At 37.4% G+C, this 15,541-nt stretch overlaps 2 protein-coding genes across 5 annotated transcripts in view; both read right to left on the bottom strand.

Moving 5' to 3' along the window:
* Positions 1-6,626, bottom strand: part of igf2bp2a (insulin-like growth factor 2 mRNA binding protein 2a) — a 64,509-nt gene extending 57,883 nt beyond the window's left edge. For both annotated transcript variants that reach the window (XM_056755621.1, XM_056755622.1), the window contains exons 1-2: positions 6,241-6,626; positions 5,135-5,195 (exon numbers count right to left, since the gene is read on the bottom strand). In XM_056755621.1, the coding sequence (XP_056611599.1) occupies positions 5,135-5,195; positions 6,241-6,415 (236 nt within the window). In that variant the 5' untranslated portion in view covers positions 6,416-6,626. The remainder of the gene's footprint in view (positions 1-5,134; positions 5,196-6,240) is intronic.
* Positions 6,627-7,650: 1,024 nt separating this feature from the next.
* Positions 7,651-14,658, bottom strand: tra2b (transformer 2 beta homolog). Of its 3 annotated transcripts, XM_056755374.1 has the most exons (9): positions 14,466-14,655; positions 13,389-13,648; positions 12,912-13,054; positions 10,967-11,135; positions 10,698-10,886; positions 10,434-10,549; positions 8,510-8,626; positions 8,254-8,327; positions 7,651-7,951 (listed from the first exon to the last, which is right to left on the bottom strand). In XM_056755374.1, the coding sequence occupies exons 2-9, from the start codon at positions 13,443-13,445 to the stop codon at positions 7,941-7,943; spliced, it is 876 nt and encodes a 291-aa protein (XP_056611352.1). In that variant the 5' UTR covers positions 13,446-13,648; positions 14,466-14,655; the 3' UTR covers positions 7,651-7,940. The 3 variants fall into 3 exon arrangements, with proteins under 3 accessions (XP_056611352.1, XP_056611354.1, XP_056611353.1); XM_056755376.1 differs by lacking the exon at positions 13,389-13,648 and having other exon boundaries at positions 14,466-14,653; XM_056755375.1 differs by lacking the exon at positions 7,651-7,951 and having other exon boundaries at positions 8,246-8,327; positions 14,466-14,658.
* Positions 14,659-15,541: the final 883 nt, after the last annotated feature.

The raw sequence follows: 15,541 nt of genomic DNA, 5'->3' as shown, positions 1-15,541 counted from the left end.
TAACACTCTTTCAAACACAGGGTCCATACCATTTAAGCCTTTTCACAAAAACACCCCAGACTGAAATCTTAGCGCTACAGACAGATAGACAGACATGGATTAAATCTGATTAGTGTTCTACAGGAACAGAGGCTGTACACTCTCACAGTCCAATTCCTATTCTGTGCTTCCTGTTGTCATATTAGCAGTTTAAGATGACAGTCTGCTAAGGTGTACAGAAGTGACAAGAAAGCTCTCTTCACAGCTATAGACCACTATCATCCATTAATATACTCAAAGGGCAGTGTTTCAGTAACAATTCTTTTAAAATCCATAATACTAAACAAGCATGAACTCAAACATAACACCTGCTTACAAGGTTCATTGATGATACAAAACTAAACAGCTGCTTAATACCCAAGCAATAAAGAGAGAAACATTATCATCAGCCCACAACAAACAAACATTTGATAAGAGCCAGTGAGGAGAACCGGCGAAGCTTCTTTACCGGAGATTACAACAAAGAGCTTCTGCGACAATCATTCTCACATTCTTTATGATATAATCCCTTTCTTCCCACTGCACACCCTTTATATCGATAAAAGGATTAACAAATGAGGAATTACACGTTACAGTAAGAGAGCAAAACGGCGGGAGGAGAGATCACAGCATGCATTAAAAAGTGTATGAAAGTACAGCAACCAGCATAACTTTCTGAAAAATAAAAAGGTTTAGTGATGTAACTTTATTTTTCTCTGTAGCAAAGCATTCAAGTGTTTTCAAATCCTCTGACTTATCATAGTAACAGATAGAAGGAAACATTGATGGTGAAAGTGCCTGAGAAGTGCGTGTTTTGAACCCTTAACACACTGAGAAGCTGAAGCTGGACAAATACCGAGTTAAAAGAGAAGAAATCGCTTGATAATTTATTTGGGCACTGTCACTAGCACATATTGAATGTGTGGAAGGAGAAAAATGCAAAAGTTTTCATTCCCTTAGAGCAAACACATTGGATATGTGCTCATGAAAACAAATAGTACAAATTCCTTAAACTACAAAGCAAAAATGACAGTGCTATCAGCTTTTAGTATCTAAAGTATATTGTTGTAAGTAATAGTATATTGTTGTTACCATGTCTTTTAGTGGTACATACTATTTTCAGAAATCTCAAGCATCCATCAAAAACTGATGAGAATCCAGTAGAAGTCTGATTCATTTTAATGATCTTTAATCATTTTACACATATACCCCAGGAAGTGAACAGACAGGAGAGCAATAGACTTGGCAAAAGTGACATGCTTAAATGGTGGAAAGGGGTATTACTGAAAAGATCTCACCTCTGAGATTCTAATGCCCCGTGGTTTTGTGACTAGCCCCCAATTGAGATTTCAATAACTTTGTAACCCACTTTTTCTGCTTCCAAGTCTTTATCTCAAGCTATTAGTCTCACAAGCCAATAGAGAAAAATCATTTTTAGCTATCCAGATATAGCCATCAAATGTACAATGTATAAATGAAAAGATGAAGAACAGGGTTAGTGAGATTATGGTTACTAAACCCATCAGGACAAAAATATTTGCTACCCTTACAAAGTAAAGAAATGTGGGTGTATAAACTAATAATCATCAAATGAACATCCCTATAAAACCATAACAACAATTTATTAAATTTATAACCTAAATTCATCTGAAAATGAAACATATTTTCATAGAAGTTTAATCAATTTTTATATGATCATCTCATAGCTGTTCAAAACAATCTATAACTTAAATGCATTCTAAAAATTATCTCACTGTTTTAATCATATTTGGTTTTATTTGTATTGGGTAAATAACAACCATTTATAAAACAACCAAATGTAAAAACAAATTATTTCTCTATCTAGTTAGTAACATATTACACTTTCCATCACTCATAAATACAGTTACAATAATTAACCAATTAAAACTGAAAATATGTCTTACATTTCCTCTGCTGATTAAAGAACAAATCTTTTAATAATTCACATAAAAAGCCACTTCAGTGACTACAGGGTTTAAACAAAAAATGTATGGCTAATTACTGTTTTCTATCACACAATGAACAGCATCTAAACTAATGAGACAGCTTTAAATCAAGCAATTAAACCACATCTAAACTTTGAACACATTCAGATAAATCTAAATACAGTTGTTTGACTAATCCATTATTTAGTCTTATAGCCATAAGTGAATTATTAATACTGTTAAAATTTAAATGTAAAATGCACTGTTCACAGGAAAACTATATTGTTAGGAAGTACATATGAAGCTATCTAAAGCATGTAATGCATTTTGTACCTTATTCTTCCACCTTTTACTCCCTACAAATAAACAGCAGCGCCTCAAACATAAATGATGCCGCTAAAAGGGCTGCATATTGCTAAGCAAAGTGCTGCTTATTTTATGATGCAAATGTAACTATAGACAAGTAACATATTTCAAACATTGTAAAATATAAAACCTTTTAACCACTGCAGCAGATTTCTATTAAAAGTATTACTTTTCTATTTTCTATTAAAAGCATTAAATAAGAACTGGGACACTTCTGCTCTAAACAGATAGTTAATCTTTACTGTAACCAATGCATTTTAATTATTCTCATTCACATCATGTCTATTTTATATTCTGATAATCAGATTTGACTATTGAATTTAAAATATAAATAATAATGAATGAATGAATTTCATTCATAAATTATAACATTCAGATGACTTTTTTAATAATATATCAAATCGTTTATCTTAATTTTATTTCAGGTAACACAATGCACACAAAAAGAGATTTAATATAATTTAGAATTTATAGAAATCGTCGTCTGACTTGTTTTCAGGTTATGGGCCAGAGAAAACACAGTGGGATGAAAATCAACAATTCTTGTTTACTTTTACAAATAGTTAATTATGGGGTAAGTACACTCCCTCAGCAAACTCAACACTGTTTGACTGTCCAGTACATTGTTAACATGAAATAATTTAGCATATTTTGACATTACCTTTTAATTCTGTTTTAAAAATTCAATATTTACAAAGCTTAATATAGGATAACATATACACCAAGTTATTCATTATGAATTGTGCTTACTAAAATGTATTTATGTTTTAGGCATTTTGTAAATTTTAAACATAGTTTTGCAGAATATTACATATACTTTAAAAAACAATCAAATCAAAATGTACACTTCATTTTCTATTCTAACATAATATTATTACATTGAATAGACTATTATACTTATCTTTAAATGGTTCATTTTAAATTATACATTTTAATAGTCTTACATTGGAAAACACCCCTGTGCTAAACAAACAACAATTAAATTAAACTTTTAAAATGCATAAGAACAAACATGCAGACAGCTGGGTAAGTGTATATAAAAATCGGCACACAAGGGTTGTTTGACTGACTCATCAAATTATTGTACATTAATATTATCACGGTTCGATAAGTGTATGCATGTGTGAACTGCTATAATAGCCTGACACCTTCATTAATCAATAATAAAGAACAGTTAGGTCAAAACTATTAATAATGGCTCATCTCTAGCATTTAACCAGAATGCAGCCTACTTATCTGCATCCAAGTCTAAACATCATATAAATAAGGACAAGCAGGCCCCTTGACTGATGTCCATAGGATTCGTTGAAATACTGACAAAGCATTCAATTGCCCGCATTAATACACCTCATGTCTTTTATTGCGTACATTTTATATACCGGCAGTAGTACTGACGCATCATCGCACCATAAACGTTTAGAGAGACCGATATATATTTAACACTGCCACTATGTAGCCTACATAAGAACCAACACAGTTAGCACATACAATACATACACGCCTCGTGTGTGAGGATTATATTACGAAATACAGCCGTTTAAATATCGCGTATGTGTAACATGAGCCGTAACATTCGCTTCAGATTACATATCTGATTCTAGAAGCATTCTAGAACCACATTAACAGGTTCTAGAGAGAGCTACAAACATTCTCCTCGTCCATGCTGCTCTCGGTCATGTTAGGTTGACTGTAGCAGCAGCATGGCCGACTCTTCCATTTCAAACACTGTCCATCTTGACTGCGCACTTCATGAAACACTCTCCCTGAGTTTCCAGTGACCCTCTGAGGCGTCAATATCAAGATTAAAAAAAAAACTTTACCGGTAGAAAGGATTTAATGTTTATCATTCATTTTTCAAACGCTTTACTCGCTTATGATGACGTGTAAGTTTTAGGGAGAATACGTTGTAAGAGGCGGTCGTCTGGTATGAGCTATACATCTGTGCACTTTCTCATAACCCTTTACATATCACGGTTGTGGGTTGTTCCCTAGCAATTTCAATGCCGCCCTCCCGTGGAACGTGCACGCAGGGCCTATAGGGGAAATCACGTGGCCCACAGAAAGGCCTAAACACGCGCCATGAGGTCATGCACAATGATGTTGCTCTTGTAAAAATAAACTATAAGAACGAGGATTGTAATTCATATATCAACAGCTTTTTGAGATAAAAAAGTTATTTCGCAGTATTTGGTTTAAACCCTAATTCTCACATCCGCATACACTGCCTGGATTTATAGCAGGTTTGCAACACTCAAAAACATCGCCCAATATTTATAGATTTAATGACGGGGAGATGATGGTAAAATCCTTGTTTGCTTATGCACGGAAACTCCCTAGGAAATATGAAAAGGTATTTTTCTTTTCATTTGGTAATGATTTTCGCCGGTATTGTTTGTTTGTATTTTTCCCAGTAAGACGGTGTCTTTTACTTCAGTCTAATCAACTGCGCAGTCCGCAAAAATTATAAATCACAAGCTGATTAACCCCGACCAGAATACATTACAAGATACGTAAAGAACGATATCAAATTGCATGGTGGTTATAATAAACAAAAATAGGCTACAGCTTTTTGCCTCTGACGTTTAATGGGTAACACGAAAAATTTAATGATTTAACAACATTAAACAACCACCTTAAAATACACCGAATCTGTTTACTTCTAATAGTGCACGTCATACTTTTAGAACACAACACTGCAGCAGCACAACTTCCTAATGCAAATGCTTTACGATGTTTCTTCGGAGTTCATTAAACCCTTCTTAAACTCAAAAATAGTAGCCTAATAAAGAAAGAAAACTGTTTACCTTTGTTTTTTAGGTACAGAGTAGTCGACCTCGATCACTTTTCCATGCAGTTCAACTTTCCCTACGATCAAGAAACCAAACAATCAGAGTTAAAATAGAAACGTACATATTAACGTAAAAGTAGGGAGGGATATATTCGTGCAGGCAAGTTTGTTTATAAACGGGTATCGGCAGTTTAGCGAGTTTTATTACGTCTACATGTAAGATAGTATCTTTATCTTATTTGCCATTATTCTTGAGGATATGCGAAATGCTTAATGAGTTGATACGATGAAGAATGGGCAGCCATGCTTTCCACTCCCACAAACCACATACGAGCAATGAGGAGAGTTTGAAGAACAGAATGAGAGGTCAAAGGATAAAGACTTCCTAAATGTCTCTCCTTTTTTGAAGTAGGTTTGAAGCAGTACCGTTCACGGGCATGTGCAACGACTCGAGCGCACGCTGCAAGAACACAGAGGTGTTGTGCATCTTGGGTTGTGTTGTGTACGAGTGGCCTGGCGCAGCACAAAAATTGGCATCTCACCTCCGTCCCCCCCAGCTACCTGTTTATTAGCACTTTCCTCTAGATCCCCATCACCCACCTTTAAGACACCTCGTAAAAACATACCTGGACACCCCAGGAACATGCATGTGACGCTTACTGCTCGCTCAGTTCGCTCGCTTCTTTTCAATAAAATCAAGACAAAAAATAACTGAAAAATAATTATGCCTACCGCCCCAACACGAGACGCATCCGATACATTCCTATGGGCTGAAGGCTGAGAAATAGCTCATATTCAGCACTCCGGCTCGGGGAAACGAGCGTGTATTTGAAGAAATCTATCGTTAATCCAACTTGTATCCCGCGTAGGAAGCGAGCGCGATAGTGATTGAGCTCGCGGGCGTTAATTCGCACATCGGTCCGATCGCGTCAACAACTCGGACACTGGTGATGGAACAGCGCCCGACTGATGCGAGATGGTTACTTGTTCTTTTCCAATAAAGTGTATAAGAAAGGGGAATTGCATGCGAGGGGACAGGTGGTGGCAGTACTGTAAACATATATACAACTATATAACATTATACGTAACCCTGACCTTCCGTCTTGTGAAAAACGCACTTACCAGATAGAGTCTCGATGGCTTTAATCGCCCAGTTCTGATCGGGGAAGTCCACGAAGGCATAGCCGGATTTCAGCAGGACCTGATCGGTCACGGGAAGCTTCCTCTCGACGAAGAGCTGCTTTAAGTCCTCCACGGTCACCGAAGGACTCAGATTCCCTACATAGAGTTTGTTCATGGTCTATACGAAAAATCTGTACTTCCAGATGTATCAGCGTGCGCGTGTGTGCGATGTATTTATCCAAGTCGGGTAAAATAAGGAGTAAATAGAAAAAGAAATAATAATTAAAAATGTGCTGAAAATCAGCAGTCACCCCCCAGATGCAGCCGGACCCCCCTGCTACATACAACTCTGTTCCTGCTCAAACTCTTTTCACTGGGATTGAAAAAAAAAAGTGTCGTTGCGACGTTACTGTGTTGCCAACAAGCGCCGCCTCTAAATAAAGCGCTTGAAATATCAGAAAATTACTTTTCAGGCGTTTATGTACTTAAAGCATTACATTGATGTCTATTATTCAAATTGTCAGCTTAAATCATTTGATGAGGCTTATGATGAGACTGTATTTCATTCAAAACCACATACGTTGAAGTCAAAGGATATATATTGTACAATGGAAGATCATACCGCATTTTAGTTTGCGTTTCCAAATAGGTGTACTTAACTCTTTTTATTTCACAAGAGACATTGCTTTCTTTTGTAATATACAGGCCGATTTGCATCTGTATGGTGTTATGTTTTTTTCGGCGTTTTCTCTGGCCCTTGGGAAAATATCTTGCTGCTGCTTCATGTATTATTTAATAGTTATAGTTATATAAATTTATATATACATTTCAGACTAATATACGTGTAAAATAAAATCTTGAGTATTGGCTCTAAACAGAAGTAGCTGGAAAATACAGCTTTCTCTGGGAACGCCCACGTCAATGGAAAAGAAACAGGAATGTGCAGTGGTGGAGAGATCTTATGGAATTATGATTTAAGAGCTTGTAAATCAATGCAACATATTTATAATCTGACACATTAACATTGACATAGCTGTGACTTTTTTATTTCAAGGACTATCCATTGATATTTAAGATCTATACAATTCCATTGATAGTGCCACACATTCGTAATTTATTCACCTTCATGTTGTTCAAAACCTGCTTATGAGTCTTTTCTGTGGAACACAAGAGACCATATTTTGAGAAATGTCTCACAATTTGCATCTTGCAACTTAATTTTCAACTGTTTTTACTTATTATGCAGTCTATTTTTTAGTTCAGTTAGTCAGTTTTGTTGTTTAGGTCATTCAGCTATGCTCAGTGACACTTTTTAAGCTACTTAAATTGGAAACGAATGCACTTGGGTTGACGGGAGAAAAACATTCAGATTTAAATAGTTTTAAGTGACAAGTAGATGCTCACACCAGGTAAGAGGTATAAAGCAGTTTATTGCAAGACCACTGCTAAGCCTAAAATGCATAAAAACATAATGATGTGTGAGCCGGAAACTTGATCACAAAGAAACGCATAAAGTTCAGCATCAGACCAAAAAACAAAACACAACAGTGCAAAAATATTCATCCACCTACTGAAACATGTCACATGAAACCTTCAGGCAACAAATAGAAGGGACAGAGTTTGAAGTACATCTAAACTCATGCCACCAGAGATAAACATCTACGTCATCATCTTCAAGGGGAGCATTCCAAGTACACTTTTCAATAGTGACCTGTAACGAAAATAACATTTCAATTTTTACATACGTTTTCATGCATTGCTCAAATATTTACAATGCTAAGGTTAAACACTCTCTGTCAAATGTGTATTTACTCACATATTTATTTTGTACATTTTGTTACCTGTGCCATGTCACTTTTTTAACCTGTATGTGCACTGGTAGCTTCTGTAACCAAGACAAATTCCTTGTGTCCAAGCACACTTGGCAATAAAGCTCTTTCTGAGTCTTCAACCAAAAGCTGGCTTATACAAGACTAGATTCAAGTTGGTTTGTAGCCTTTGTGCATTACTTACGTGGAGAATAGGAGCGAGAGCGTGATCTTGATCTGTATGGTCCTCGGCTGTAATAGGGAGAGGGTGACCTTCTCCTGACAACATAAATGGTCTCATCAGAAAACTATAGAGTACGCTACAGCTGAAACTGTATTGTATCATGCATGCGAAAAAACATCTTGGTGTATGTAATATGCAAAGATGCAGTAGGCAGTATGAACAACCTTAGTTAGATTTAATCAGAGAGTGCAGACTGTTAAATTGTTTTGTTCCCTACCTGTAAGACCTGCTGCTGCTGTTACTGTAGTAGTCACGGTCATCATATCGATCATATCCACGGTCATTGCCGCGATCGTTATTATCCCGACGTCGGCTCACACTTGGGCCTCCACCGCTATAGCAGATACAGAAATGTTTTGAGCTCACATTTAAAAATGCATCAACTGATTCAATTATGTCCTGTGTGAGGAGGTCTACTTTACATGTACAATTAATTTGCACAATATTGTTACCGTAGCCAATCAAAATGATAATTTATAAAACGGTCAGTTCTGGTCCTGGATTCTGATTGGTTTAGGGCGTGTTTTTTTACCGCATTATATTGCCTAAGTGCTCTGGTAATATCCCTTTTTACGCGTAAGCAAGGGATAGCATAGTACGAACATACTGTACGTGCACCGCTAGAATTTTGTTAACTCATGTACTTAGGTCACGCATGAGCATTATATTTCTTGCAGTAATTAGTTTAACCACCAGGTGGCAACCATGTCCTAGGATCATCGATTCAAGGTATTGAAATATGTCTTAATGCGCATGTGTCAAAACCTGTGTATGCGTCAAAACCTGTGTATGCGTCAAAACCTGTGTATGCGTCAAAACCTGTGTATGCGTCAAAACCTGTGTATGCGTATGAGTCGAAGGCAGTATACTTTGCACGCTGTGTGTTTGGCTGTACAAGAAAAGAAGTGTGCCACAGACTTAAGAACGACTGTGCCACCATTGCTGCATCTCTTTTGCTTGGCCTTGTTATGCATAGGAAATAAACATTACATAAAGCAATAAGCCCCGTGAAACAGTTGGCTACTGTGTATTTTGACTATGTTCAGACAGTCACCCCAAATTCGAGTACATATCTGATTGGAATCTAATTTAAATGATTGATTTTCAACACTCTGTATAGCAAGTGTTCAGATCCGATGAGGGTGTCCAGCAAAATGGCTGGTATGCTCGGCTCCCATCTCCTCCAACAGACAGACAGACAACACACCAACCTTGTATCTGCATGAGAACGTAATGCACGAAACAGATATCCAGAAATTTAAATAGGATTTTAGGACAAAGAGTGTTGTTCATATTTGCTAAATACGATCAGATTTCAATCAGATATTAGGGTTGGGCCGATAGACGATGACTTCGTCCATCGCCGATGGCTAACAGCTATCAAGATGTTGGGCCAGCATCGTGATTCCACTTCATGACGCATTTTTCGTCATCAGAAGGGTCCGCGGTCGTCCGCACATCCCGTCCGCATATGCGTACAGCACATTCCCAAGACAAATGCTGACAGTTGAGTCCACAGTATGACGTCCGCAATGGCAGCGGGAAACATCAGTGCTGCGTGACCTGCGCAGATGACTTATCACACACAGCCTACACTGGCCCCGCCCCCCGATGTCATCGTCCATCGCGATGTTTCACTATAGGCATCGTCCGATGCCTATTTGGTAGACATCACCCAAGCCTATCAGATATGCACAAAAAAATATCAGATTTGGACTGACAGTCTGAACATAGCCTTTATAGCAGCTAAGTTGGTTTTAGGCACTCTGCTTTACCCCTTAGCTGTTATAAAATTCACTGCTTCTTGGGGCTTATAGCCTTAAAAGAAAAGATAGTAGCATAAGTGTTTACATTTCTCTGATGTCACACTTTCTTTCAAGAAGTCAAAATGTAAAATGCTATAACCCAACAATTGCTCATGGAGAACAAGTCTAAACCAAAGATGATGATGAAAAGAATGTACTCTTTAGACATGACATCCAATATATTTTTTAATTCAGACAACGAATTAAAAGCTACATGACTCCTACTGCTATTGATGTCAGTATATATCTGACGATTAAAACAAAAAACATAATATTATGATAATATCATGTATAGTAATAAAAGCCCCGGTGAAAATCAAATAAAATCACACTCACTATGTTGGTCTACCCATATAAATTCCAGGGGTAGGTGTGTGTGGCCTCTTTGTAATCGAATAGTCGACTCGGATTCTGCGGCCATCCAGCTCCATGCCATTTGCACGCTCTTTAGCCTAGAGTCAAAGCAATCTGGAATGACCATCATGTCAACTAAAATGTTAAAATGTTATAGAGCTAAACAGAAACAGCTTCTTTTCATTACTTCATCAAAAGTCAATTTGCATTAATTTATCAGACTTGTTATTTAAATATAGAATTTACCTCCTTGGAATCTTCTCTGTTCTCAAAGTAAACAAATGCGAAACCCCTGGAGCGTCGAGACTGCTGATCATACACAATGCTGACATCACTCAGGGGGCCGTACTTGGAAAATACCTCCCTAAGGTCCCTCTCTGTGGTGTACAGACTTAGCCCGAACACTCCCAAGCAGCAGTTTGGGTCTGGGTTTCCCTAAAATGACAGAACGTCAATATAAGCTATAAAACGACAGCTGTGCGAACAGCATGGATGAATTAGACTCTTGGTCTCACCCTGTCACCAATATGACGTCTACGGTTTGACATAGGAGAGTGACTATGGCTGCTGCGGTGGCGATGGTATTCGCTGCTGTAGGAGCGACTGCGGGAGTGTCTTCGGCGAGAGTGGGAGCGCGAGCGGGAACGACTGTAGTGCTTGCGGGAACTCCGGTGAGAACGAGATCTACATAGGCAAAGTTAAATACGATTTAAAGCTGAACATTCATCTATGAACTTGTCAAATTCCTGTCCGCTAACTCCTCATACCACATTAGACCAGAGGTGGGGAACTCAATTCAAATGGCTTGACTCGGGTCTGACTCAAGTCAAAATTTACAGGAATTGCGACTTACTTGATCGAAGTAAGAAAATGACTTGACTTTGACTTGAGAGCAAGTGACATGAGACTTGACTTGACTTAAAGTGGAAGACTCAACAATGACTTTGACTTTTAATAAGGTAAAATAAAGTAATACATTAAGTTTTAAATATAATTATCGTGATTTAGCAGTACTTTAATCAGCGCCAGTGCCTTTAACGCTTCACAACTCAAATCGCGCCAAACATGGCAGACAACAGTAGAGCTCCACAAATAGTCATAAATAATGTCATAAAACTATTACTTATTACTGAATAGCAGCTCACTTATACTGCATGACGGGCTGACAAGGACACGCCGGTGTGATCACCTGTACTTAAAAAAACTTTTTGGTCATACTGACAAGAATTATTTCATCTTTCAAATCTGTTGTGTCTAACAGATTTTTTTTAGTGTGCAGTCACAATAACAACAAAACTTTTTGTGCTGTAAAATAATGAAACCAGTTCAAATAGAAAACAAATATTCTCAGATTATATATTACTTATATGAAACCTGTAGGCTATATTGCGCGTCCACCACAGAGATGACGATTAAGCATTATAACGTCATCACTGGGCTATATTAATATGCATTTCATATATTTTCTGCCGAAATGAGAAAGATCCGTTCAATTTGATTAACAAGATTCAAGATCGAAGTCAATAAAATGATCCGAGATTCCCTATGTAAATGTTAATTCCCTATAGGCCTACTGTGCCCAATAATGGACAGCACAAGTATTACAGCATCATATATTTAAAACATATAAAAGGCAGATTTTCCGTCACAATACTTAGTTTATAAGGTTCATAGCCTGTATAAAAGTCTTACATTCTGTCAGATACAAGCATTTCAATTTCTGTGTCTATGTAAACATATGAAAATGTGTGACTGCTGAAACCAAACTTTGAGCACATACATAGGAATGAGATCATCACTTAAAATTAATTTTATTTTCCTTAATATATGAATATAAATTAATCTTTTCTGTGCAAAAATATCGAAAAAATTAACCTTTGTTTTTTCTAGTACTGCGGCTTGACTTGACTTGCTTGATTCATCTAAACTGTGACTTGAGATTTGACTCGAGACTTGATGGTTAAGACTTGAGACTTGCTTGGACTTGACCATATGTGACTTGTCCCCACCTCTGCATTAGACAGACAAGAACCTACAGTTTCAATTTCATTACACATATCCAGTTGCTCCAACGCATGTCAAATGATCAACTGCAGAGTGTTTAAAATCGTTATTCTGGGTGGGGAACATTTTTCCCATCTGGCTCAAACATCGTTTCTACATTTAACCAGAAAGCAGCTGGTGTGACTTCCACTCCATCCAATAAATGTGCTTGGAATTCCTGCCGTAGATAAACCATAGGGGATTCATTTCAACTGATTCAAATGACAGAAGATTTTTGGATTTCCGCTAATCAAATTCAACAAAACTACCTCCCTGTATCAGTTTGATCAAACACAGCATTACTGTGGACATCAGAAAATAGAAAGATAAATAATCTCTTGTAAATGAGGATTAGAAAACCAGAATTAAGAACAATGACCAAGATATTTGCATGTTTATGCAGATGAATCAACTCACCTCTTGGATCTCGAGCGAGAGCGGGACTTGGAGCGCGAATGATGGGAAGCCTCCTTTGACCGAGCAGGTGAACGATTCGGTGAGCGACTGGCTGATTTAGCGGATCCTCTAGCACTTCCGCTCCTAGATGCGGAACGAGACTCCTAAACCAGCCACATCCAAATCAAGTTAGAGCCAGAGATTACAGTCACATTGTCAAATGTTTAGCCAATTATTTACAGCATTTTGAAACTAGGATAATATAGGATTATCCAGTGATGACGGCCTTTTGACTGTAGGTGCATAAACTACTGGTGCAAAATAAATTAATCTGAAGCAAATGTAATAAACATTTTCTGCAGTTTATTTTCACATGTTATGCATCAGAATATTCATCTTAAAAGCTAGCTGTAAACCTCATGCTATAGGACAATTTAAACTAATGCAATACAAATGGACAACATAAGATTTATGCATGCACGCATTGGACAAACATACTAAGGTGTTACTTAGCGCTGTGATCTTATCCCAGATAACTTCTGATCTTAACTTCATAACACATCTTGTCTTCTTTCTTCAGTTACAATTTCATTTCTGACTTCATTCCTCTTCCCCCATTTCTCTCACTGCCCATAACTGCTATATGGGAACTTCTTTGCTTCGAAATATTAGCATGCATTGAAAATTCAGCTTCAAATTATTCGCATTAACAACTTGACATTTGACTTGGTCCAGATTTCTCTTCTTCCAACCTTAACCTTAACAAAAAAAGAAAAGGGTGAAGAATGTGTAAACACTGGACATCACAACCAAGTATCCTATTGTTTTATTAGTTTGGGAACAACATTATAGGTGAACCAACAACATAGATGTAAAAATGAGCATTATGTTTTCCAACATGAAGAGTAAATAGATACTTTAACAGACATTTTGAGCCTTGAGCTTGCATGCAAAGATTACAATACAACAACAATCGTATTCACATCATTTAAATTAAAGACGCTATATATATACGCATTCATATATATGAATGTTTGGATTTTGATTTGCCAATCAATATAATGCGTAGTGTTTAACACAAAAGAGACCCTAATTTTAATATACTACATGAACTGTAGTACTACTTAACTGCATTAAGGCTCAAGATGACCTTATTTAAATGCGCAAGCAGACATAATTCAAAAGATGTTGGTTTAATTAACGTTAAATGTTTAAATTAGAATCGACAGCAAAATATTTTGCAACTGCTCAACGTTACTAGTGAAAAATCTCTCAAAAATATCTCTAGAGACTTTGCGCACATTGTCTGTCTGCTAACGTTATCAGTCACTTTTGCTGGCTAACGGGATAGTTGCATTTCGACACTAATCCACGTTACACTTATTCTCATGTTCAAGAGTTTTATTTACAATTTTTAAAACAAATCTAAATGCATACTTGCATTATTGATTCGAAAAAGAGTGAATGAAGCTTCGCGCTCTCTCTCCTTGCTGGCGAACCAGCAATATGGAGGCCATTTCTGGAAGGATCATAAGAGGACGCATGCAAGAAAGAGACAACAAAAACGCCACCTACCCGCTCGACGAACTCCTTTTCGGCGTCACTCATTGCTGTTTAGTGCTGTTTTAACTCTAAAGTCAGCGTTTGAAGGAAATTAGAGATAACACAATACAAACCGAGCCACCAAACGTGAACACAAGTCAGACGGCTGTTGATGAACGCCTTTCTTGGTAACAGGGCTTTATTTAGAAGCTAGCCTTTCCACTCCGTATTTCTATGTCACCCAACCGCAGTTCAACACAAAGGCCGCAAGGGGCGGTAAAATTACTTCTAAAATAAAAAGCCTAACGCAGACAAATTGTTGAGAAGTGTGGAAAAACTATATTTAAAGTTGACATTCCAACTTAAATGCAGTATTTTATGACTGAATCATGGCTGGAGTATTCTATTAGAAATTATTCCTTTAATTACAAGAGTAAAAAACTCACAACCAATCGGATTAGTCAATCGATATCATGTGATTCACTTTGCCCACAACACGGAAAAATGCAGAGTGGCCTTTCTACTTGTGAAATTCTTTAGTCCTAAATAAGCTTGGAGCTGATTGGTCTAAACAATGGCGGCGTCATGAAAAATTCGGCATGTGTCGGATATAGCCCACTACAAGCTAATATAATGCACTATTTGAGGGGACGTCCATTTTTAGTCTTGTCCGAAATAATAGTGTACATTATTGAGTTCACTCATTCAGTACCATGATGCATTCCAATAACGACTGTACAAACGGGGTACACTCACGGCTCCTAGCCATCCATCGTGATGCTCGCGCTGAACGAATTCCCGCGTCTTGGCAGCATTTCCATTGAACTGAGTGTCCGAATTCACCAGCTCCTTAAGGTGGAGGGGATGTAGTAGATATTAGAGAACGAATGTAGGGGAAAGTGAATGAGTGTAAAGTGGGCAATTTCGGACAGAGCCTGGTCCCCATGTGAATCGTGTCCAATTGGGACCCAGTTTAATAGGTAGTTGTAATGCCAGATCACAAAGTTGTTTAACTAACCGAAGCTGGGTTAGCTTCTGGCGAGCTAAATTCGCCGAGTAAAATAAAAGCAATGAAATCAAATGTATAAATTTAAGTTTACGATAAACAT

This window comes from Triplophysa dalaica, chromosome 8 (genome assembly GCF_015846415.1).
Source record: "Triplophysa dalaica isolate WHDGS20190420 chromosome 8, ASM1584641v1, whole genome shotgun sequence".
NCBI lineage: Eukaryota > Metazoa > Chordata > Actinopteri > Cypriniformes > Nemacheilidae > Triplophysa > Triplophysa dalaica.
Note: the sequence above shows the minus strand (reverse complement) of the source record. Positions and strands in the feature narration are given on the sequence as shown.